Raw genomic sequence first — 25,941 nt, forward strand, 5'->3', positions numbered from 1 at the left:
CTATAGACGTAGCCTAGGCACACACCCACAGCAAGCACAACACCCAAAGCACTGACTCAACCTATGACCTAAACTCAGTCATGAAGTACTGACATAGACCATAATACCCACGATACTGAAAGGAATTAAAAGGGCTCCATGGTGAAAGTAAGAAGACCATAGTTACGCACACACGACCAGATGGAACAAAAAGAATATTTGAGGTTGTGGGAAACCGCAGGGCTTTCGAATGGAATGACTGGTGAATTAGCCGGCACACGCACGCGCCTAATTACAATGTCCGATAAATGTGTGGTGGACGGTAGCTGCACAAGCCAACGCTGAAGAAATTATCCCAGGAATCCTTTCGGGAAAAATCCATTATGCACACGAGGCGACACGGTGTGCCGTTTCAGTCGTGGCTAGGCATGGCCAGTGGATGAGAGGCGCTAATAATGAGTTTGCATAAGGGTGGAAATACACGGCCTGTGTCTGATTAACGTGCCAGATGTGTAAGTGCAACTCAGTTACTGATGTGCGTGGAAAAATATCTTCATTCGCCCTAATGGACTTGACTTATGAAAAAGGCAGCTCGCTTCTTTCAATGATATATAGAATAAACATGTCGAATGTGAGTAAGATCATGTAATAGCGTGAAAAGTTACACAAATCAGGTGTTTTGCTGTCATACTGGGCGTGGCGAGGAACCAAATGAAAATCACATTTGTCAACCAAACTGGAGGAGGGGCTGGTGGTTTTGGCAAAGATGATTTTGCACAGATCTAAAGAATGTTACCAATAACTGCCAAATCCAAACCAAATCAGAAAACACTGTCAATAGGCACGCGAGAAAGAAAAAAGGAGAAGAACTAAAGCAGCAGTATAAAAACAATGGGCTCTCAGCCATTCTGGCGTGACAGCACAACAAAGGCATACTTTAGCGAAGACTGCACGCGCAAACAAACGCCACCGACCAACACCGAAACGCACTCGCGCGTTAAGGTACGCGCTAGCTCTCCCAGCATGCTCAGCGCTCGCTTCTGAGGGCGAGGGAACCGGGGAACGGCCGGAGTTAGAGCTTTAATCTCCGCCAGAGCGGAGCGGCGAGGGACGGAGCGCCGAGGGACAGAGCCCGGGCAGAGTTCCCACACCGCCGAAAAAAATAAGAAATGATGAAACCCCCGGACAGTGCCGGGCTATTTATATACAGGGCTGTGGCTTTTGGTGACATTTTTCAGTGTGGAGAATGAGAGGGGGGGGGGGGGGGAGCCAGTGACCGCCTCCAGAGGTCAGGCCATGTGCATTGTGGGCCTGGAAAATGCACAAAATCAACACAGCTCTTTTATTCATCTCCACACTGCCAGACAGACATGCAGTCACCCTGAAATGAAAGCAACCACTTTCACAGAATTACTTATAATAGATACATACATATAATACAAACTATATAAGTCATGCATAAGGTGGAAATTATAACCTGTACGGCAGGCATCTCCAGACAAAAAACATATGCTTAAAACAACATGACGTTAAAAAAGTATTTAACACAAAGTGCACTAGAGCAAGATACACTCCTTTGCACTGAAATATTTGTCCAAAATAAGTGCACATTTCTCTAATGTTGGTTGAAGCCTGTATTATTTGTGTGGCGATGCCTGCAGCTGTAAGAGAACGGTTTAAGGGTTGAAACAGACATAACCATTAATGATTCATTTTGAACCAAAGCACCAGTATCAAGCAATGTTCGATACTTCAAACATTCTATAAACATGGTTTTATGCATCTTTATGATGGATGGTATTAAGAATACGGACAGCTCTGCAGTGAATAAGTCTGATAGGATCAGGCAGCAGCTGCTGGGTGGTATCTCAGACACACAGCACTTGAGCCTGAGACGCCCGGGGCGGAATCTCCTTATCAGCCCGCCGCTCTGAGATCAGCCGGGGGTCAGCGGGCGCGTTTGAGGAGCGGAAGGCTGCCGCGCGCTCCTCCACCCGCGTTAACGGCCAGGCGGGGGAAGATCACGAACGCACCCCGCACGGTATTTAACTACACCCCCCCCCCCCCCCATAAAAACAAAGCTGCGACAGTGACCCCCCGCGGGGCTGATCCCGGATCCCTGACGGGGCTGGGCTCTCTGATTAGCCTCATTAAGCCCCGGCGTGTGGCCGGCGCCCCGGCCCATTGTGGGGCTCACAATGGCAGAGCAAACAGCGGATTAGCCCTGCGCCAGGGGCCCGGCCAGATGGCAGACACGGAGAAACCGCGCTCCCCCCGCCCCCCTTTCATCCACCCCACCACCCCTCACCCGACTCCACTCCACCCCACCCGATCCAGCCACCGGCTCCCGGACCGGCGCGATCCGGCACCTGCACCCCAACCTCACCGCGCCGATAACAGCCACCCCAACTGCACCCCGCGCTCCCTGTGCGAAGCTGCGCGGCCTCCCCCCCGATTCATGGTGTCAAAAAACACAGAAAACTTCCCGCAGCGGATTTAATTAAAGCGGCAGATAAATCAACAGCCTCGCCGCTCGGAGTAATCGATGAGACTTGCTGGAGTTATTTACTGCGTCCATTTTCAGAATTGCCCGCCACTGTAAAAGATTGACTTTTTTTGTCCACCTACGCCGTGCTGTGCTGCTAATGCACTGAAGGGAGGGGGGGGGGGCAGGACGCAGGCAGCACGTCCAGCCGATGCCACACGGGGCAGGGCAGGAGTCCACCAGCAGCTGTAAAAATTCTACAACTGCTCTGAAAGACTCAGGCGTTTGGCGTTAATGGCGGTGTTTCTCCATTTAATCAGCGCGCTCCTGTAACGAGGTGCGGGCGTTCAGACGCACAAAGGGAAGCCCAGCACAGATGAGACCTGCACACAGCAGCCATCTGCCCCAGGCCTTTGTACCCACCTCTTACTTCCGCCCCCGGGGTGTGTGTGTGTGTGTGAGAGAAAGTGCACAGGAACAAGGCATAATGCCCCCATCACACACAAAACAAACAAACAGAGTCACTTGCCTGTAACGTGTTGAATACACTGGAATTCTGTCAAGCTTACTCCAAAAAGCCCAAATGTTCAATCACAGCAAGTTAATTCACATTGTGAGAGCATGTGCGTGTGTCTGTGTGTGTGAGAGAGAGTGTGAGTGTGTGTGTGTCACCCACTAGTTTAATGTAATATTCAAAAGGTCCAGAAAGCTCAAATCCTAAATTTATACACATTGCCGTGTCTGTTCAGAACAGGTAGTGAAAAAGGAAAACCTGCCCGCCCGGTTCCATCAAAGACTCATTTTCCGCCTCACAGGCACTTCACCGTCCTCAGACCAGACCGGCAGACCTGCCTCACGCTCACCGAAACACGCCGCAGTTAATGCGTTTCGAAGGCCATTACGGTAGCATTGCGAAAGAAACCGGTTTGAGTCGAGTTCGGTCGCCGGAGCGACGGTGGAAACGAGCTGGAGAAGATTCCGGGCTGACGCCGGACAGCGCTTCTGTTCACGGGGGGTTATTAACGCGTGGAGGGGCCAGTCTGGAGGTCTGAGGAGCGGGCCTTAGCCCTGGGGCCCCTTCCAGGCCAAGCTCGGAGGAGCGGGCCTTAGCCCTGGGGCCCCTTCCTGGCCGAGCTCGGAGGAGCAGCCCAGCCGCCGCAGATGAGCGGGGACGTGAGGAGCTGAGCAGGCGCTCCTCATCAGTGTCCTGTCCGTCGCGCTCACGGCGGACGCCGCCTCTTTTTTTTTTTTCAGGCGAGCGTGGCTGGGAGTAGCGGCCCGCAGGCACAGACGGACGAGGATCAGCTCACGGGAGCGCGTGCCGCGGGGCTGCCCGCTCGCTTCGCTGAGCAACCCCGCCGCCCGCCGGCCCCCCGCCACCCAGCACCCCCCCACCACCAGCAGTGACAGAGTGTCTGTGCTGCCCTCCACTTCATTCACAGCGTGTGTGTGTGTGTGTGTGAGAATGAAAAACATAGCAAGAGAGACTGAGTGAGTGTGTGCGAGAGAGAGAAAGATAGCAAGAAAAGGATTGAGTGTGTGTGAGAGATAAAGATAGTGAGACAGAGAGACTGAGTGAGTGTGTGTGTGTGCGTGCGTGTGTGAGAGCAAGAGTAAGATAGCAAGAGACTGAGTGAGTGAGTGGTGCGTGTGTGTGTGTGTGTGAGAGAGAGAAAAATAGCAAGAGAGAGACTGAGTGAGTGTGTACGTGTGTGTGTGTGTGAGAGAGAGAGAGAGAGAGAGAAAAGATAGCAAGAGACAGAGAGTGTGTGGGGTGTGTGCATGTGTGTGTGTGTTTGAGAGAGAGAAAGCTAGCAAGAGAGGGACTGAGAGTGTGTGTGTGTGTGTTTGAGTGAGAGAAAGCTAGCGAGAGAGGGACTGAGAGTGTGTGTGTGTGTGTTTGAGAGAGAGAAAGCTAGCGAGAGAGGGACTGAGAGTATGTGTGTGTGTGTGTGTGTGTGTTTATGTACGCGCCTGCGTCTCTTTGCTTGTTTGTGAGAGCGTGTGATTGCGTGTCACATTCACCCAAATCCACTTTATTGTCATTCCCAATCTGCAGCAGTCCTGCGTGTGATCCCCTGGCGCTGGGGCTATGCTAACGGGCTGCGGTGATTCAGCCAGCAAATGAGGACAGCTGCACGGGAGAGGAAGCGGGGGGGGGGGCGAGAGCTGGCCAAAAATCCATTTAATCTCATCTGCTTTCCCAACTCAGGCTCTCAAAATCTCTGCGGGGCAGAACACTCTGTATTGCTGCTGGGAATGTCATCCCAAAGCTGCACACAGACACACAGGGAACACACACCACCACCGTGTAGCCCTGGACAATCTCTTTACCCATCTAACAGTCCCGTCACTGCTGTGTAACTGGTGCGAGTGGCAAAGAAGACCACGCTTTGCTCCTGACAGCCAGGCACAGAGTGGGGGCCCGGGGCCCAGGGCCCAGAGAGGAGGCCCGGGGCCCACGGAGGAGGCCCGGGGCCCAGAGAGGAGGCCCGGGGCCTAGTCTGTACGAACTGCTGAACCCCAAAACCCGTTTTCCCACTCGCACACTGCTCTCAAACCCAGCCTCCCGCTCAAAGCCGTGGTCCTCCTCCGGTGTGCTGCACTGAAAGCAGCCCGACAGGTTTGACCAAGCAAAACCGCCGTGGCGAACAGCGGCTTCCCCCTCTGGCGCTAACAGCCGTTACAGAGGCCGGCTTTCTGTCTGCAGCTACCCGCTATAGCCGGCTTTCTGTCTGCAGCTAGCCGCTATAGCCGGCTTTCTACAAGAGCAGATACCCGCTATAGCCGGCTTTCTACAAGAGCAGCTAGCCGCTATAGCCGGCTTTCTACAAGAGCAGATACCCGCTATAGCCGGCTTTCTACAAGAGCAGCTAGCCGCTATAGCCGGCTTTCTACAAGAGCAGCTAGCCGCTATAGCCGGCTTTCTACAAGAGCAGCTAGCCGCTATAGCCGGCTTTCTACAAGAGCAGCTAGCAACGACCGTTCTGCTGCTGGTTCAGCAACCAGAAAAACAGAAGCTGAATGTTTCATACCGTAAACCAGCTCAGCCTACACTTTCCCGAGAAGCGCCAGTCACGGTGGGCCGTCGGTGGGGATTCCAGTAAACTTCATTGTGCGGTTAATGTAATGAGGCACAATTTGACATTTTTTCCCCAAAGCCGCCACCCCACCCCCTCCCCCGCCCCCTCCCCCACGCCTCACAGGCGGGGAGAACGAGGAGCTCTCGGCACGCTGGTGCGTGTCTGTGTGAACAGGCCCTTATGCAGCGACACCCTTACTGCAGGGGATACTCTCACGCTGACTCTAACGAATAAAAGGCGGCTTTGAGCAACGGAGTGGCTTCTTCCAAACACGCCGCACGCGCTGGTTTAGGGTCTGCCTCACTCAGCTAACCAGACAACACAGTTTCAGTGTGAGTGTCACCATGGTGCAGAATGTGCAAAAATAATAATTATACATCTGATCTAAAGTCCAGTTATTTCACTCAGAACACAACCAGACATAACAGAACTCCAGATCTGGAAACTGCTGGAGTGGGAAAGGACGGGTGGCAGAGAACATGGCCTGGGCGACGGACCGGAACCAGTCTCTATAAAGAGTGTGCACCGCTCGAGTAAACCGCCCACAGCTCGCTGAACATACTCTTTATGTGGAGAAAACCCGAATCTGTTCAGCAAAAATGTGTTTCAGTTTTCCGAAGATGACTTGCGTAAAAACCTGTTTTCCGAGCCACCGGGAATTCTCCCTACCTGCTGGGAAATCAGCCACGGTGTCCAACACTTAATCAATGCGCTCTGTGCATGACATCGCAGAAGCACGGGATTCTGGGAATTTCCCAAACAGGGCCGTGTCAAGGAGAGGGTAATAATCTCTGATTTACAAGTTCCCGGTACACGCATCCAAAGGATGAAAAGCTGCATGCGGTTTAAAGAGGACAGGGCAGAGGTGATAAGTAGGCCCCACACTAAAGCTGACCATGTATCTTACACAACATATGGGCTGGCATGAGACAGAGACACACACACACACATACACACGCGCACGCACGCACGCAAACACACCCTGTCAGAAATAACCCAGCACCAACTGCACATGGCACTCACATCCTAATACTACCAGGAAGCCAAAGGTGTTACAGCAGCATACCGAATCCCACAATCCTAAAATAAACAAACAAGTACAAAGAAACAGAGAGAGAGACTGGAAGGACAACTCTTTTAAATGTTACAGTTAGAAGGGAAAACACGCGCATACAAACCTAAACATCCACCCCATATCTCACTCAACATCTGGCTATCCCATGAGCACACACTCCTCTCCTAATCCTGCCCTAGCATACACACACTGACCTTAATACCAACCTTTAATCAACGGAGTATAAACACACACAGGCAAGAACACACACACGCTCGCTTGCTCACTTACATAAAGACGGACATACTGTACGCACAAACGCACAAACACACACACACACAGGCAAGAACACGCACGCTCGCTTGCTCACTTACATACAGACGGACATACTGTACGCACACACGCACAAACACACACACACACACACACACACACACACACAGACACACGCGTGCACATAAACACATGCACACAGCTGCCCACAGTTCCTCCTCCATCCAAAAGGAAGGAATCCTGAAGAATGATATCAGGCAGACTGATCCTCTCCAGATTTGGAGCACGTTGTGTAAACACAGAAGCCAAATGGAGGGGCTCTGACTCTCACACACTTAACTGCGACCGTTCAGCGTAACGAAGCGTGGAATTATGACACATGTGTGACACGTAGGTGGCCTTTTACTCTCATCCTCATACCTCTGAGGCCAAAGATTCTGGCACATTCTAACATTACAGGCACATTATAAAATGTATGGCACAAATCCAGGCTGGGAGATCTTGGACTTGGAGGGATTTTTCCCGCTCTAATACCTTATGACTGAGTCAAGTCCGCGTGTCCCTGATAACACAAGTTGGCTCCACCCATCTGGGGTTCGTGAAGGCTCATTCTCTTGACATTATTTACAGCTGAAAGACAGGAGTCCAGAATCATCTGATCAGTGTATATATTTTAGCAACCCTACGCTTCTGTAAACGGAGTACAGGAAGTGGGAGAGACCGTGCAGCCTGTAAACTTGGCGGGAAGTCAGGTGCACATGCAACTGTACGCCAAGGCTACGGCGCACCGCCTCGTCAGCACAAAGCACGTTATGACATCATCCGCCAGGAAGCGAGGGAAGGAGGAGAGGAGAACCAGCCCCTTTCCTGCCTGAGGCCTCAGGACCGTAAAAGAGCCGGGACCACTGGTCCTATTGACCGCTGGCCCTATTGAGTTGGCCCCTACTGACTGCTGGTTCCTGGCCCCCACTGACCGCTTAACCAAATGACCACAGCCGCCTACTGACTGCTAGGGCTGTCAAACAATGGTTCGATACTCGAATGCTATTCAAATTGTTTATTAAAATCACATTCGGGCATGAAAATTAACATTCTGTGAAACAAAAATCAACAATGCGAAAAAAAAAAAACTAAGTAAGCAGCATGTGTTAATTGCAGCTGTCTTCCTTTTTAACCAAACCTCTTGTGTTAAACCAAAAAAATAAAAAAATCTCACATCTTAGCACCTCCTCAGCTGAAAATGGAAGGTGCGGGGTCACACGGGTTGTTGCTATGATGTTACTTGACAGACACGGCACTTTCATTAGGCTCTTGGCTCGTTTCATCAGAACGCATCTTTTCCTCCACTCAGAACACAGTGAATTAAGATATTGGCACTGCTCTCTTCCAAGAGAGACTGGTGCTTTTGGCAAATAACATGCAGGCCTGACATTGGCATACAATGCTTAACCAGTCAAGTTAGTTTGAACTTTTTCCTTTTTTTTCCATTCCAGCCCTTTGGGGGTTACAGAATTTTGGCAGAATAACATCAGAGCTAGACTGATCTTAAGCCCCTCTTCAAAATATCCAAGAAAGTAGGCCTACTTTTCAGTTTCTAATAGCACTTTACTGTAAATTATCCATCAGGATCATAATTCATTTCAGTAACATTTATAAAAATTGTGTGCCTTAATGTTATTTAAATATATTTAAAATCTTTAAAATCAGAGGAAGTGGCACGCAAGTACGCAAAAAGATTTTGTTCTGTAACAGATACAATAAAATATTGTATTGTAACACATTTTGTAATCTATAATCTTTTTGCTGTGCATGTATACTTGTGTACCAGTTATCTCAACCCCTGATTATAAAAGCCATCTCCACTGTTTATGTTCATGTTTTTTTACCTCAACTTGACTGTGTTATGGTCACATAAAATTTACCTACACCAGTTACCGTCAAGTCAAATCCTGGCATGTAATTCAACATTTAAAATTGTAATATATATATTTGAATACATTCACACTTAAGTGTTTTTTTAGAAGAAATATTTAAAAGTTATTTTTGGCCGGTGTTAACAGCCCTACTGACTGCTGGCCCAACCGTCCGCTGGACCCGACTGGACCTGGACTCTCCTCCATTTTCCCGCTCTCATTCACCAAGCAGCACAGACTAGCACACTAGCAGGTGCAAAAGCTCTGCTGGGTGTTTCCAGTCCAGAATGGCAGACAGAGAAGCGTATTCCTTCTGTGCTCTGTCTGCTGACTGTGCGTGACAAAGGATATACCACCACGACATATTTGCGTGTGCTCGCATATGCATATACATGCGTGCCTGCATTCTCCTGCGTGCATGTCTGCGTGCATGCGTTTCCATGCGTATGCATGCGCGCGTGCGCCCAGCTGTAAGAAGGCCTGGGTGAATTCACCACTCTATAACGCGGGTGCGGGCGGGCGCTCTCAAACACGGCCAGGCTCCGGCCGCACGCCGCTCCCGGGTCTCCACGCCCGCGCGTGCGGCTGCGATTAGTTCCGCATGGCCGTGGAAGTAGGACAAGACCCCCCCGTTCGCACCGCCCCCCCTCTCCCCCTTCCCAGACATCATTAACCGGCGAGAGTCAGAGGCCGGGACAGCAAAGGGGTCAGCGGCATGGCGACAGTAATGCACTGTGACAGTCCCGTCCCGCGGAGAGCTGGGACAGCTCCGGCCCAAAGCCCCCGGGCCCCCGGGCCCTCTCCGCCAGCAACGAGGGGGGGAGCGGGGGCCTGGGCGCCCCCGCCAAATTAAACTGAAAAGGATGCGTGCTCAATGTCACCGCCGGCCGATGCAAATATTAACAACTGTGGGATTGCCAATTTGAACCCGAATTATAAATTCCATTTCGCTCCTAAGCAGCACCACCTGCTGCCTTTCTCTGGAGGGGGGGAGGGGCGGGGGTGCTCATTGGTACGAGGTGCTGAAACCGATCCGTCGTTTCCAGCGTACCCGGCGGTAATTGAAGCCGAGATTGCATCTCCGGAGGGCGCGGTCACCCATCCATTAAAACCACGAGACCCGCGGAATCACCACGATTCCAAACGCAATCTTTAAATGTGACCACGGCAAACCGAATAATAATAATAATAATAACAATAATAATAAAAACAATAATAATAATAAATTAAATGCACAGTAAAAAGAAAAAAAGAAGTCTTGCTTACTCAAGATGGGTTAAGGGGAAAACAAAGAGCGATACAGTTTGCCTGTCAACTGCCAGCATAATTGTGGGCGAGCTGAACTAATATTTATTCAATGACCAGATACTCTGCCTCTTCCCAAGCTGCTCACCTTGAGTAAGGTCATCCTCATTACACACGCTGCTGCTATGAGTCACGCCCTCCCCTGACAGGATCTCACGGCCAAACGTGTCTCGCCACCATTTCCTGTTCACGTTTCTCCGCAGTGTCAAACATGCACCCTTAAATTAGGCTATCTGTCATGCTTACCGCTGTGCCCATTTTCACCAAATCTCACTTTCTCCAACTGTCACTCCTGTAAAATCACTGATAATCGGCTGATGGTACACTGCATCTCTGCATTCGCGCTTCTGTTGGTTTAACTCTATAGGTGGATTGAGTTGCCAATTTGACACAAAGACAACGCAGGCTCACATAAAGCTTCCCCTTAAAAAATCTTACCGGCCCAGCTGCAGGCCTAGTCATTATTACTTCTGCATTTTCACATTAGTAAGTCCATGTCTTCCGTGTGCGCTGACTTTCATCATTCCAAACTATTCCCTTTGTTTTTTTTTACTCGATCATTTGAAATAGAAGAAAGAAAAAGATAACACCAGCATTTCTGAGGATCATGGTCGTGGGAGATTTGAAACTGAGGCACGGTTGCCGGACAGGTCCCGAGGTTGACATTAAGAGAGCAGGAGAGGCTCTGGATCGGACCTGAAGGAGCCGAGCGTAGGAGCGAGAGTGGAACGGAACCTGCGGGATCCACTCAACCCCAGCTAATGGGACCAGGTCCTCATCAAAGATTCAGCAGCCATTAGCTTAGGCATTAACACTGGGGGGTCCAGTCCATGCCAATAAATATTATGTTCACAATAAAACATTTTTCTTTTCTTTTTTTAACTCAGAGATATTGTGTATGATCAAATTTTCCAAGAACATTTCGGCATTCATCATTTTTCTTCTTACCTGTATTTGTTCATGGCTGTTTCCTTATGCAAATCACATGAACAGGATTGTGCATTAAATTTACAAACAGCCAGCATTCATCATCTCATACACCTGGGATACGCACAAAAACAACGTGTCATTAATCTTATACTGTTTGTTCGTAGGAACATTTTAAGGACAAAAGTAATAATTTTTTGAGGCCCACGGTCTCTAATCTGAGTTTGGTCGATCACCGATGTGTTGCGGGCCTTAAAGGGAACGTGTCCCTCATCGCGACCCTTTTGCGTTGCCCGTCACAGACCTCCTTTAAGCCCTAAGCCGGCAGCGCTGGACATCTGAGCTTCCGTGCGAACCCGAGTCAGGAGAGCGTGAGCCGCGCGACAGCTGGGCGGCCGCGAACGTTCCGCGGGCCCTCCGCATTTCCCGCTAAATCCGCCAAAAATGAGTTACGGCCGCACCAGGAAATTTTGAGAAAAGGAGCCAGGAAGATTATTTTGAAGAGATTATTCCAGTATGAAAACTCAATTATTGGCTCGGCTTCATGGTAAACATTTACACTGGCTAACGCATTCAACCGGTAATAAAAAGAGATAATATCATAATAGTATCAGACACTGCAGTAAATCTGTAATAATACTGCCATTTGCAAACACAGTTATCTAATCTATCTGTGAGAATAGAAAAGGGATGTTTTATAATCAATGAAATCATCAATAATCCTGTCAGAGTCAGACAATGGTCAAATAATTATTTTTTATTCTTTTAACTCTTTTGATGCCAGTAAAATATTAAAACAATTCTTGAGGATATTCAACAAAATAAGCTACTATCCAAAACATATAATGCTGTGAAAGAGGACTTTATACTCAATATTGTTCTGTTAAAACTGCCAGTAACTGACAGACCCTGACACTGAGTGGGTCAGCTTCACCACCTTAGACTTAGTGATGGAAGAATGAGGCCCATCATAGGCCGTCACAGACTCACTGACTACAACCAATTGCATTTTGCTGAGGAGTACAGGCTATTCTGATTGGTTCCAATGAGTCAGCGATTGACAGTTCACTGTAGGTCCACCCATTAGAGAGATTGTGAAACCTCTCTCTCTCTCTCTCTCCCATCACTACTGGGTGGCCGTGCTAGAAGAACTCTCTGGAGAACAGCTCAAGGCCAAACGGATTCATTTTCCAAACGAGTACAGCGCGATAACATTTACTTTCCATTAAAGTGCGTTGTTTTCGGCAAATTGTGGGAGACGGTCAGCTCACAGAACCCCAGGGATGTCCAGCTGGGTATCCCAACTGAGATTCTGAGTTTTTAAAAAACCAATAAATTAATTCCTTGTTGTGCCAAAACAAAAAACACTGTTAACATGACCTTGAGAGCTATACTGAACATATTCAACTGCTAGCGCTACCAACTGTGCAGCAGAAAAATAAGCACATCCGACTACGACAAGTTAGATATGAGTGACGTACACACGGGGATTAATAAACTAAACACAACTAAAAATACAAAGGCTGCAGGGATCAAACTGCAGCGGTGTGAACGCTCAGTCGTGAGACGGGAAATATGCGGGAAAATGTTTTTCTCTCCTGCGCAAGCCAGGAAATGAAGCCCGATATAGCCAGCTAAACATGTCGTTAAGAGACGTGTGGAAAAAACCCCATCGGCAGGCCAATGACGACGGCACGAAGCTAACCGATCTGCCCTCACACACCCGACGGCCTCTTTCCGGCTCGCTGGCGGTACGCTCCAGTACAGAGCGATAGCGGGTCACACCGGGCTCCGTTTCAAACTGCAGTCTGCCCAGAGCAGAGCTCAGAGGGAATACTTGCTGCTCCCATTTCTGTGTTTTATCAGTCTGACTCTTCAAACCACGCTGTCAGGAAAACCAAACAGGTCTGACAACGCTATGCATACAGTGCGTCGGTTCCAAGTGGTCATAAGGAAATCCTTGAAGGTTCTCACGCTATTGAAAGCGTTTTACACATAACCATCAGAGCAAGACAAAAGCTGTTAACTATCAACACACAAGCAACACACACACACACTTCCCCTAGAACACATAATATCATAATACTCCAGTCAAGTACAAACTTCTCTTGTCTGCATACGAGTAGAATCTGAGCTCAACTGTGATTAGTGCTCCTCCTAGAGCTATTCAGCCATGACTAGCAGCCCTGGGGGGAAAGCAAACAAAAAAACCGTTTCTTAGCTACACAGCTTGTCGAATTCTGTGACTTTGGGATTTTGGCCTTTAATCCTCGGGAAGAACATGTTTGCAAACATGTCACAGACAGAAAGCCCAAAGGACTCTCCTTTCACCACCATGTGTGCTCAACAGCGCCCCCCACCCCCATGTTAGACATATAGGCATCCTAGGCACTGCGTGGCTGGCCATGGTACTACATCTTCACCCACGCGTGCAAATATTAACAGTTATTATCACCTCACCCCAAGCTGGAAGCCATGGCAATCCCTGTATCATACATCTCAGGGCATCTTTTGACCCAAAATCAGATACAATACAAGACCCCATAAAACAGCCCCACTCCTCTGCTCCACAACAGTACCCTAATGAGCCACAATTCTGTGGGATGCTCTGACTTTCACGGCACCATGCTGACTCCAGCTTTTGAGTAAGAGAAACGGGGAAGGTAATGAACCCATTAAAAGGGTATCAGGCATTTCAAAACGCCCGCAAACTGAAACGGCACCCATTTCTAGCGCCTGTGTGGTAAAAAGGAAAGAAATGCCACAGCACCTCACCATTCCATTACAAGTATTAATGGCATTCTGAAGAGACAGCCAGCAATGCATCACAATCTAAATGGATATTCTGGTTCGATGTTCATTGGCCCAACAATGACACAGGGGGGGGGTGGGGGGGGGGGCAAGAAAACAAGAAAAATGGGGAATAAACTATCACTTGCAAAATTCATTCCAATTCCAGTGTGGCAAGTAGGCTGACATTTTTCCATTCCAATTCAATCTCTAAAATTGTTTTTTACTTGACTGAAAAAATTTTTGATTCCACTCATAATTTATGCTAATTATGTACAGTATACAGTTCATCCTCTTTATTACCAAACACCAGCGTTCAGGCTAAGTATCAAAACAAACGGCATAACATTACCATATGAAAGAATGTGCCACTTTCCTGTATTCTTTTTATGGTGGCAAATCAAAGAGACAATCTAACACGGAAAGAGATTCCTGTAACAAAGATTCCTGAGTTTGTATCAAACAGAAAAAAACCACAGTATACCCATTTGATATTCCATTAAGCTGCGTAAAATGTCTGGTCGGAATGATTTCCAATTACGAATGCTAAATTCCTCAAGTTATTGAAAACCTTTCAACCTTAAAGAGCACAACAACATGCTTCACGTTAGAGGAATGCGTGCATCAACCGGTTCTCAAACTGCGGGCCCACAACGCAAGATAAAGATCAATAGGTTATGCAACGGCTAATATTTACCGCTACATGTACTAAACTCGACAACCATCCGGAGTCGTTCGTCGTTTACTAAATCAGCATTCTTTCGCGCTGATTGAAACCATTCCTCAGAAAACAATGTTTTTGTTTGGTCTTTTTGTTTCCTTTTGTAAGCATTTTCTGTTTGAACGTCTCCCAGAGAAACAAATGTTTTCCACCAAGGCAAAGTTCAGCCATCTAACAAAAAAGCTGCTCATGCGAACGGGCCCCTGCTTCCAATCAAGAGGGAAAAGGGGAAAACCGGCGGAGGGCCAGGGCGCATGCGCTCGCCGGCCTGAACCTCCAGGTGAAATGAGGTGAAGAGGCGAACGCTCTCGCCGTCCCCTGGTTAACTGGGCAGAAACTCTGGCATCTGGGCCCGAGGTGAGGGGTTGCCCACAAAAGCCTTGGGAAGGGACTCCAGCGACTCTTGACTAATGAAATGCAAACAGGACCGGGCTAAACATCACCTCCCTGTCCAAACCAAACAAGCATCTTCTTCCAAATTCTGGCTGGCTCCCCCGCTACTCACCCCCGCCCCCCCCCCCCCCTCCCTTGTTTGAATGTGCGCACCAAGCCTATGAGGTAGCACGACTCTGCTTTAAATGGAGGACAGGAGAGAGATACAGAGGGAATATTACATTTTAAAAGGAGGATGACAGAAAAAGGGGGAGAGCGAGAGAAAGAGGCCCTTTACCCTCGAGCGGACATCGGTTCATGCTCTCCGTGCTGGACTGGGAGCCGCCCAGGATGCCCCGCTTCTGGGAGCCCAGCAGCCCCCGCTTGGCGCTGCCCTGGCGGAGGGAGCAGTTGGGGTGGGAGACGGGCGTGGAGGTGGCGTCCCTCCGGGAGAAGATCCCGCTGAAGAAGCGCAGCAGCCGGCCCTCGTGCAGCCCCGAGCGGGGCCCGCCCCTCAGGAGCCGCTCCTGCTCCTCCAGGGTCTTCTCCGAGATCTTGTGCAGGTCGCTGTTGTCCAGGGTCCGGTTCCGGCCCTTGGCCCGCTCCGCCCGGCTCAGCTCCCGCTCCCTCAGCGCCTCGCCGGCGCCCGGCGGGCTCCCGCTCCCGTCCAGCGCGGGGCCCTTGGGCTCGGCGCCCTGGCCGATGCAGCTAGAGCTGCTGTGGTGCTTCTCCTTGGACAGGGCCCGGATGCGCAGCAGCTCCCCGCCCGTCCAGTGCCGGAAGCTGAAGCTCCTCCGGAGCACGCTGGGGTGCCGCTTGAGAGGCGGGGTCTCGGGTACGGGCTTACCTGATCTGCTGTCGCCGCTCCCTTTCGGGGCGAGCGATGGGGAGCCCCCCGCGGCGGGACAGGGGCCGTTTTCCCTCTGTGTCTCCTTCTGAGAGTCCCTGCTCTCCCTCTCTGTGAGAGTCTCACCCGTACATACAGTACTGTAGTCTTTAGTGCTTCCTGAAACTGTGTCATCCCTTTTCTCTTTAGTGCCAGTGTTTCCCTCTCTGGTAGCAGTGGTTTTCTGTGCTTCCTGCATCCCAGCGGGGCAAATATCCCTTTTCAGCCTCTCGACGTCTCTGTTACCCTGTGCGTTTCTTTTACTCTGTGGTACGGAGCCCACTATGTTCACATGCTGTCCCGAGTCGCGATCTTCCTCACTCCCGCACTGTCCCGTCGAATCACCTGCGCAGGTGTCCTTCAATTCAAATGACAAGTCTTTGCGGATGTGGTGAGTCTTTTTGGATATTTTGAGCCTCCCTAGTTCCAGCTGTCCGGTGCTAAACGTCCTGAAATTTCTCATGTAGTTTCGCGAGGAAAACTCGTCCGTCTCGTCCTCCACCTCCTTGAGCTCCTCCAGCAGGCAGCTCTTCTGGATCTCCGGGGTGGCCTCATGCCGGAAAGCGCCCACTATGGGGTTCTCGAGGCGCCGATGCGCCGTGTTGTTGCTGGCCCTATCCAATTCCTGCAAGCTCTCCTTTTTCACCAGCGTGAGGGAGATCCGGTAAACGGTCTTCCTTTGTGGTGTTCCCCGCTCCATGTTATCGGTGTAACCACCGTCCAGAGGGTACATTCTTCAGCGTCAAAAATTTTAAAAAGAAACAAAGAAATAAAGACGCGTCACTTTGGCTAAACATAAGATTAGCCTACTGAAAACGGGTCCGTGCGCAGGCAATGCAAGCAATCATTTTTTTAAAGATTCAAATATGCAGTAGCGATAGTATAATGATTATTCCCTCTTTCAAATACCAATAAAAAAGATCACTAGGTTCCGTATTTCGAGTAAAAAATGGAATGTGAGTAAATCCAGGTAAATAGCCTGCAATCGTGCTACGAACAGAACAAGAAAACCGATGCATCCACGTAAAATGAATTCTCATTCATATCCCGGGTATTCCTAATCTAAACCATGTACAGTGACGTATACGGACACCAAAACATCAATTTGAGGTCTTTGTTTTAGTGACTACAAGCAACACAAGATATATGATCCACAACTAAGACGGTCCGAATTTCCCCCTGATTCCCAGCTCTAGTACAGCGATGTCCGGATCATCGCAAAGAAATATTCCAGCAACATCGTATCCTCGGCAAAGTGAGCGTCTTCGCCCCCATTGTGCCTGTGCGTAGGCTGCAGCGAGGTCCGCTCGTTATCCGGTCATGGTGAAGTGCTATTGTTTTCGGTACCGTATCTGCAGTGTTTATCCCAGTGAATAATTTTTGGTCCCGGTCTTGTTCACGCTCTCCCTCTCACGGTCATCCCAACAACGCGAGAAGCATTCATCCTCTACCCTCTCCTTTCTCGGCTATACCCTCGTTTCTCTTCTAGTATAAGCAGCATTGTGCCAGCAAGCACAACTGACTGGCAGTAAAACGTGGAACAGAATTCAGGACATGGCTCCCGGGACTCGTTTTCCTCAAGGCGCTTACGCTGATGTTTTTGGTGGCGTGTTTTTTTTCCTGTGGCTGTAGGTAAAACGGCAAGGCAATAATGATTTAACTGGTTTTACGAGTGTATAAAAATAGCAATAGCCCGTGCAATTATGCGAAATGAACACTAAAACAACCAATACATGTAAACCATGGACAAAAACATCTGAACGGAATAAATAAATTGGCCATGGTCAAAAAACATAAGTTCGATTGAATAAATAATAAAAAAAAGAATATCAGTGATATCTTTTACTAACTTAAGCGATAACTGATCAAACCTATCTGAACTGGCATAACATTTGAATATGCCATCTCACCATACAGAGGGGGTGGGACATTAAGAGAGTAAAATACAAACACAAACACTGACTAACCTCGAGCTGCCGGCAGACATTCTCCACATACTCAGAAAGTAACAGAAAGTGCTTGGGGCAGTTTAACGTGTTCCAGTCCGGGATGTGCGACACGCCCTAAGAAAGGTGGAGGGCGGGGGATAAGGGGTGGTGTTTATTTCTTTCTGTCTGATTAAAAGCTATCCGGTCCAGGCACATAATATAGGCCCGCTGCCTATATTATCAGAAACGTCGCTATAACACAAATACCGCTGTATAGACTGAGGGTGGAAATGAGCAGAGCCTGGATCGCAAACTCTGCATCTGCGACGCCAACGCGTCGTGATTGCTGTGCCACGATATCATTCGTGCTTCCAGCTGCAAGAAAGCACACCTGTGCGCCACAACCGACTGAAAACAACACAGGACCGTTTTTATCCCCGCATTTCCAAACGGTTTATATTTCACCATAACAAAAACGTTGCCTATATAAACAGAGTTTGGCGATTAATGCAATATTTTGCAACATTTTTGTTTTTGGTATAGTAAATGCAATATTTAATAAATATAATATTAAAATAAAACAAAAATGAAGATTTGTGCAAAACAGGTAATAATCTTTACACCTTCCTATATGTGCTAGTTCATACCTGAGTATAGGATAGGCTACCTAAGAGTAGGCTACTAAACTTCTTTTAAGCACAGTGTATCCATAATTTGTGCCAGTAGGCTACAGTACATCACATACATCCGGAGTTTACTCAAGCAAAAAAGTGACAAAGATGCTTGTGAAGTTTTAAAGAGGAAATTGAAATGTACAATATCTAAATATGTATATTTGTTAATCCATTGCTTCCATTTCAGTGTACTTTTTTTTTGGGGGGGGGGAAACGCTAACAGTTTAGACTAAGACACATGCAATGTCAAACTGTCTTTCCTGCACAAATGAGTAATATATTTGTATAGTGATTCTCCATACCACACAGGTCTGTTATCACAGGTGAGCACAATGAAATTATGCTGTTCCAGTCAGTGAATGTTATGTCAACTGCAATTAAAAATGTTATTATTAAATAAAATTATTAAAAATGTCTATATTTTATTTTAAAAAATTCATTACGTGTCTTTACAATGTCAAGCATAAATAAAAATGAGTAAAATATGTCTGAATGAAGTCACATGGTGTATGTGCAATGCTACATACATACATGAAGTAGCCTAATAATGACTGTGCTTCACATGTGGAGAGTAAAGGGTTTTTTTTTTTTTTTACTGATTCATACGTTCAAGAAAGGAGGTCTGTGAACCTCAGTACAAGTGCTGGCAGCTCATGATAGTGCCTGACATTCCCAAAGTCTCACCGCTCTCCTCTACCGGTACCTGTACCTCCGCTCAAACCCCTGACACCCTCCACACACCTGTGAGTCACTGTGGCCAGACACTGCAGAACGCCAGTCGCACACAACCACTCCCATCCACCTCCAACAGGGTCTCCACAGGACCATCCCAATGTTTCCACATCATGTGCTTGACAAAGTATCTCCAGCTTTGATATCATAAAACCAATGAGGAACGTGTGTGATGCACACCTGAACTGTGACAGCCAGCCCAGTTCCAACTACACAGAAGAAAGCGGTCTGAACGAACGAGGTTTCTGAGTCGCATTTCTGAAAGCAAGGCAGTGCAGTTTCTACCAGCAGCCGCATTACCAAGACCTGTGCACAGCATCTAAGCCCTTACCGCAGGTCAATCACACATTCATTCTCTTCACACCACTGCAGTCCCCTGCACAAACACAGGCTTCTAAAAACCACTTCAGCATTCTCTTTGAGCCTCTTTCTAGTAATAAACCCTTTTTGAAGACTTACAGGGGGGCTCTTACTTCAGGTCTGCAAAAGCAAGGGCTGATGTGACTTTCAGCCCAGCTCAGGTCATAACTGTTGGATTTAAATCCTATTTAAAGGTCTGAGATTACACCTGAGAGAGCGGCGCATTTAGACACGGGCTGAGAGGCCCTGACCTACATTCTGCACGCTCAGCAGCCGAAACAGAGGCCAGCAACCGTCTCAGCCGCCAAACTGGATAAATAAATAAGTGAACGATGCTTTTCGTTTTCATGCTCTTTTTATTAGCATTCACGATTCAGAGTCCAAGACCCATGAAAAAAATCTGAAATGAATTGTGTTATAACCTGCCTTAAAGTGTGAGTGACAGAAGAATGCTTGCAGGAAGTGCACACAGAGGGACCCGGAGTACTGCAAAGTAGCCGGGGGTTGGGGGGGATGAACCGGGGTCCAGCATTCGAAAGTTTGGGTTTGTGAGCCCTACAATATCCAGGGATCAAATTCCTCAAAACGCACACCCCCACACCCTTCATCTCCTGAGCTCTTTTGGTTTTCCTCCTCTTTTCTCCTATCATCTCTCCCACCTCCGCATTTGCCCCACCCTGCCTCCTCCTCCTCTCTCTCTCTCTCTCTCTCTCTCTCTCCTGCCTCTTCTCAGAACGGTTTGATCTTTCATTACCCGCCGAGCTTTAATGCATTCATAAAACATTATTTATGAGCGCGAGGTTCTGAGGAGCCGACCGGTAATGCAGGCACGCGTCGCGGCGAGATCGTGCGGGGGGAAAGAATAGCGCCAATCTGCGGGCTGAGTTATGCAGATCACCAGCTCTGTTTTACGCATATTCATGTACGCCATGAATTAAAAATAAAACGGAAATATCAACAGGGTGGCGGGGCGCATTTCTGATTGGCAGAACCTCAGAAGGCCGGTCCTTCCTCTCGCCTCCAAGCCCTGACGCGCAGCAGTGCACAGGGGCCGCAGCGAGCAGGTGACCATCCGCAACAGAAGCCAATGTCCACCTGAGGGCCAAAATGAGGGCGTGGCTGGTCCCCTTATCTGCAAACCTTTGGTCTTTAGCTCGGAAAGCAAAATGTACCGTCACCATGTCAAGCTGCACGCGGAAAAGGGCTGCGGTTCGAAAGTAACAGATAGTAACTTACAAACTTCTTCCTCACTTTCTTTCAATACTACCATAGGTATACAGATAAAGAGACTACAATTAGAGAGCGGTGCATTGTTTAAAATGGCTGGCTTTCAGCAGAACTTCACTTAATCCAAGCAGATTTCAGTTAACCATAAAACACTAAATAATACAAAACATAAACAGAGGCTGACTTGCCGTATTTCCCATTTTTCTAACCTGAAGAGAACGGGAAGCGATTCATTAATCCCCAACAGGGAAATTCCTCTGCCAAAACAAGCATTTACAAGAATCTGTGACACATAGCTCTAAATACCCGCTGCAATAAAAAAGATGGATTCCTGTCTTATATTAATCCTCCTGCCATATGCTCTGCGCAAATAATGAATGTTCCTTTGACAAGATTTTAATGTGTACTACCATGGCCATATTTTTCTTTTTCTTTTTAATTGAACGAATGAGGTTTAGCATGCCGCTGCTCAAGTGGGGAGCAGCCATTTACACTGTTAGACCGGAGTGTGTGACAGGGCTGGTGTGGTACCACCTCACACTGTTAGACCGAGTGTTGACGGCTGGTGGTACCTCACGTGTAACGAGTGTGGACGTGGTGTGGTACCACTCTACATGTTGAGACCGAGTGTGTGACAGGGCTGGTGTGGTACTACCTCACACGTTAGACAGGAGTGTGTGACAGGGCTGGTGTGGTACACCTCACACTGTTAGACCAGAGTGTGTGGCGTGACACAGGACTGTGTGGTACTACCTCACACTGTTAGACCGAGTGTGGACAGGGCTGACCAGGCATCGATGTGTGGTACCACCTCACAGGTGACAGAGTGTGTGACAGGGCTGGTGTGGTACCACCTCACACTGTTAGACCAGAGTGTGTGACAGGGCTGGTGTGGTACTACCTCACACTGTTAGACAGGAGTGTGTGACAGGGCTGGTGTGGTACACCTCACAGTGTTAGACAGGTGTGTGACGGGCTGTGAGTACACCTCACACTGTTAGACCGGAGTGTGTGACAGGGCTGGTGTGGTACTACCTCACACTGTGAGACCAGAGTGTGTGACAGGGCTGGTGTGGTACTACCTCACAGTGTAAGACAGGAGTGTGTGACAGGGCTGGTGTGGTACTACCTCACAGTGTTAGACAGGAGTGTGTGACAGGGCTGGTGTGGTACCACCTCACAGTGTTAGACCAGAGTGTGTGACAGGGCTGGTGTGGTACCACCTCACACTGTTAGACCAGAGTGTGTGACAGGGCTGGTGTGGTACCACCTCACACTGTTAGACCGGAGTGTGTGACAGGGCTGGTGTGGTACTACCTCACACTGTTAGACAGGAGTGTGTGACAGGGCTGGTGTGGTACCACCTCACACTGTTAGACAGGAGTGTGTGACAGGGCTGGTGTGGTACCACCTCACACTGTTAGACAGGAGTGTGTGACAGGGCTGGTGTGGTACCACCTCACACTGTTAGACCGGAGTGTGTGACAGGGCTGGTGATTCCACCTCACATCGTGTGTACACCCAAGAGTGTGTCGTGGACAAGGGCTGGCTGTGCCCATGTAACCAGAGGGTGGCGTGTGTACACCTCACAGTGTTAGACCAGAGTGTGTGACAGGGCTGGTGATTTCATATGCACTCTGACTCCGCCCTGTGGTACCACCTCACCTGGCCAAACAGAATCTACGGTTGGCCAGAGTGCAAACGGGAGCACAAGCCAAAGCAAAAAGAAAGTACATCTAAACCAGATGAGCTCTTCATTTGTGAATAACTCAGAAATAAGGGTCACATGACAGCTGAGGTAATGCTGGGTTAAAAACATAAAAAAACATTTCTACCAGGGTTGGATTTTTTTTTTTGATTGGCAGTTCAAAGACCAAGGTAATGAGCAATCTCTGTGAAATCACAAGCCGCTTGTTTCGCTCGCAGAACACAGTATCCACAGACAAAGACTAAAGCTAATTAATCTAAAAAGCACTGAAGCGAAGGTGTAACATATGCTAACTGTGAAAACGCTATGAGTAACTAATACTGGAAATAGAAACTGCTGCAAGACTACACAAAATCAGGGCACCAGACAGAAGAATCCGATGTGCTGGTTCGCAACACAAAAAAAAAAAACGAAAAGCGATCGAACCGGAAAAAATCTTTCAACAGAAGTGAAAATGCTTTTGGCACCTCTTCCATAGAACGGTGAATGTGACATTTCAGTTAACATGGAGTGAATCTCTCTGGCTGCGCGACGTGCATCTTCCATCAGCAAGGGTGCGATGCAGAGAGAGTGAGCGAGCGAGCGAGGGAGAGGAGGGAGGGAAGGAGAGAAACCTCCCCACACTCTTTCATCTCTTCCCAGGAGGCCGTGAAAATGGGTCAGATAGCAGAGCGAGCATAAAGATCCCTGCTGTTCAGCATGCAACACACACACGCAAACACGTACGCACGCACGCGCGCACACACACACGCACGCACGCACGCACATACACACGCGCTCTTCCACACGCACGTGGATATACTCTCAAACGCACACGCATACATACACATGCACGAGCATATACTCACATACATACACACTCACATATACACACACGCCATCACATACGCACATACACACAAACACTCTCAGACACACACAGACTCATAAAGGAATATGAGGAGCACTAACACCGTAGTCTCCTGAACCTTATGAAAAGGGAGTGGAGCAGCAGACAATTCAGAAGAGCTATTCTGAAACCCAGAATCAGAGACACTGCTCATCGCTGAACCCGTGAGCGAACCAGTCAATCACTAAACGCATCAGTAAGGATCCTGTCACCCAGGGCCATAAGTGAACATACTGGACCTGCAGCAGTCACCATGTTCAGCAACGCAAGCAGACGCTGAAACGAGTCAGTCCTGGTCTGCATGCAATACTGTGGAATCAGTCTGAAACATCCACACACATTATGCTGGCTGTAAATGTACAGTAAACCACACATACCTGTGGAGGATGAGGAGGATGATGATGATGGTGGAGGTCAGGTCCAGAGTACATGGAAAAGGAGGAAGAAAGAGTAATTAGCATGTACGAATGTCTTGTGTGCAAGGGGATGCGTGTGAGGGTGTGTGTGCATGTGTGTGTGCATGAGTGCCTGCGTGTGCGCACGTGTGGGTGCGCGTGTGTGTTAATACGAATGCAGAGAAACATCATCTACTTTACAAACGCAGCACAGGAATGAAAGCATTCGTCATGCAAACAAAATGAAGCAGAGCTTCTGTGGCTTCAAAACACATCACTCCTCTTCGATTCCTCTGAGATCACATCCCAATCTACATTTGACTTTGCATTCTCTGTCCACACTCAAGGTTCTTTCAATGCTAAATTAGTCACTTCCACTGCAATTAAAAGCGTGTAGCCTAGCGATGTCTGTTAAGCTGGGTTTTTAATGGTGGTGATCAGTACTCTCACGGCATGGATTCACTGCTCATATTGGTCCGTATAAACTGGGCCCGTTTCCCAGGGTGCACTTGGTAATTTCCGGCCGAGCAGCAGGAGTGGAGAGAGAGCTCCCTCTGCTTAGCGCTTTGAGCCGCTCCACGCTCAACGGTGTGCAGGAGGCATCCAGGGCCAACGCCCCCTGCTGGTGGAGCAGTTTCAGTCACTGCACCGCTTCACATGAACGACCCACTAAGGACTGAACTGAGACTCAGTTCAACACAGACCCCCCCACACCCCAACCAAACTCCCCCCACAATAAGAGAGGAAGCTCATAAATCACAGCCCTATCTGCTGTTCATTCATGTACTGCCAGAATAACTATGAGCCATCACAGTGCTGTTTTGTTTCACAGTTCAGATGTCTGCTGTGTATTTCCTGTTTTTATGGCTTTTTGATATTATTTTCATTTTTGGCTTTTTCATATTTTGTTTTTCGCTCACACACGTTTTCATAACTAACCAGTGAAAAGTATTTCTATCTGAGCTTGGCATTCCGGAAATTTCCACTCAAAACATTGAAAGTGTAAAAAAAGGTGATAATTGGGAGGTTTAGTCCACAGAGGAGACCGTCCAATCACAGCACAGGGGACAGAATAGGCGGCGCCAAAGCTGAGAGGTATAGAGGGTACAGTAAAAGGCACACTGACAGACTGTCATCATGAGAGTGTATCATCTCCCCTCCATACCCCTGAGTAGGTAGCCTCCACCTTCCCAGAATGCAACAGCACACTGGATTCCATCTTGTCACAAAAAAAACTTCCTCCACAGTACTACCCATCTGCAGACCACTCATGAGTCAGAAGGGCTGCCCACTTCCTCTGGCCTCTTCAGACTGAGCGACCGCACCATTTCAGCTCTTTGGTGCTGGACTCTGGGTGTGCAACATAAAGAGGGCCGCCCTGGTGGAGAAATGGCCAACTGCGCAAACTGTGGAACGCAATCCAGGAGAAATGGAAGGTTTAAGACGCCACTGCTTTTTACCGCTAACCTGTTCCTCCTCATCCCACAGGCTCAGGTGTCCTTTACACTGCATCTTATAGTTATACAAAAAAATAGTCAAAAAATACATTCAGGAATTTTCTGGAACAATATGGTTTAAACCAAAAATGCCAAGACTTATCAAAAGCAAAATCCATCCAGTCCGTCATCGCCTTCCCCTATGAGTAATTTAATCTGAATATCCTCTGTAGGGTTCAGGGGATAACGTACCATTTCCTGTATGCTCAGGTGTTCTTTAAAGCAGACAGCCATTTTTCTTCCTCCTCTTTTCAGTCTTTCTTTTCTGAAACTTTTTTCCTCTCACGTCAGTTTCAAAGTCACAAATATCAATGAACTATGGATGAACGTTCCAGAAAAGTAAATTCATTGAACCAATCTGTACAGCCAAAAATAGAGCACGGATAAAGAATGACAACATAAGCGAGATCATATTGTTATTCTTGTTTTATTATTTTTATTTATATAAATTTTATTAATTTATTATTATTGGGGGGGGTGGTCTCAAAAATTCTAAACCCAAACAAGCATTTTGCTAGTGGTTCAGGCGTGGGAGTGGACTGAAAGAGTTTATGTCAGTCCACCTGAGACTTTGACAAAACTATGATTTAGTGTAAATAACTGGGTACACTGCTAAGCCACCGACAATGCACTCATTACTTCTGCAAAACTACATTCATGAAACGATAAAATCTGTAGGAATGAAGCCAACCGGCTGCCCTAAAAAATAACATTCTGAAAACAGATTCAATGACATGACATCTA

At 48.2% G+C, this 25,941-nt stretch overlaps 1 protein-coding gene across 4 annotated transcripts in view; it reads right to left on the reverse strand.

The window, feature by feature from the left end:
- Positions 1-25,941, reverse strand: part of agap1 (ArfGAP with GTPase domain, ankyrin repeat and PH domain 1) — a 148,181-nt gene that overhangs the window by 98,435 nt on the left and 23,805 nt on the right. Inside the window, exons 1-2 of one of the 4 annotated variants that reach the window (XM_064311739.1) lie at positions 17,756-18,189; positions 15,201-16,522 (exon numbers count right to left, since the gene is read on the reverse strand). The exons of the other annotated variants lie outside the window; for them this stretch is intronic. Coding sequence (XP_064167809.1) covers positions 15,201-16,522; positions 17,756-17,784 — 1,351 coding nt within the window. The 5' untranslated portion in view covers positions 17,785-18,189. Of the gene's footprint in view, positions 1-15,200; positions 16,523-17,755; positions 18,190-25,941 lie in introns of those variants that run through there. 4 annotated transcript variants of the gene reach the window in all.

The sequence above is a fragment of the Anguilla rostrata genome, chromosome 15, assembly GCF_018555375.3.
Source record: "Anguilla rostrata isolate EN2019 chromosome 15, ASM1855537v3, whole genome shotgun sequence".
Taxonomy (NCBI): Eukaryota; Metazoa; Chordata; class Actinopteri; order Anguilliformes; family Anguillidae; genus Anguilla; species Anguilla rostrata.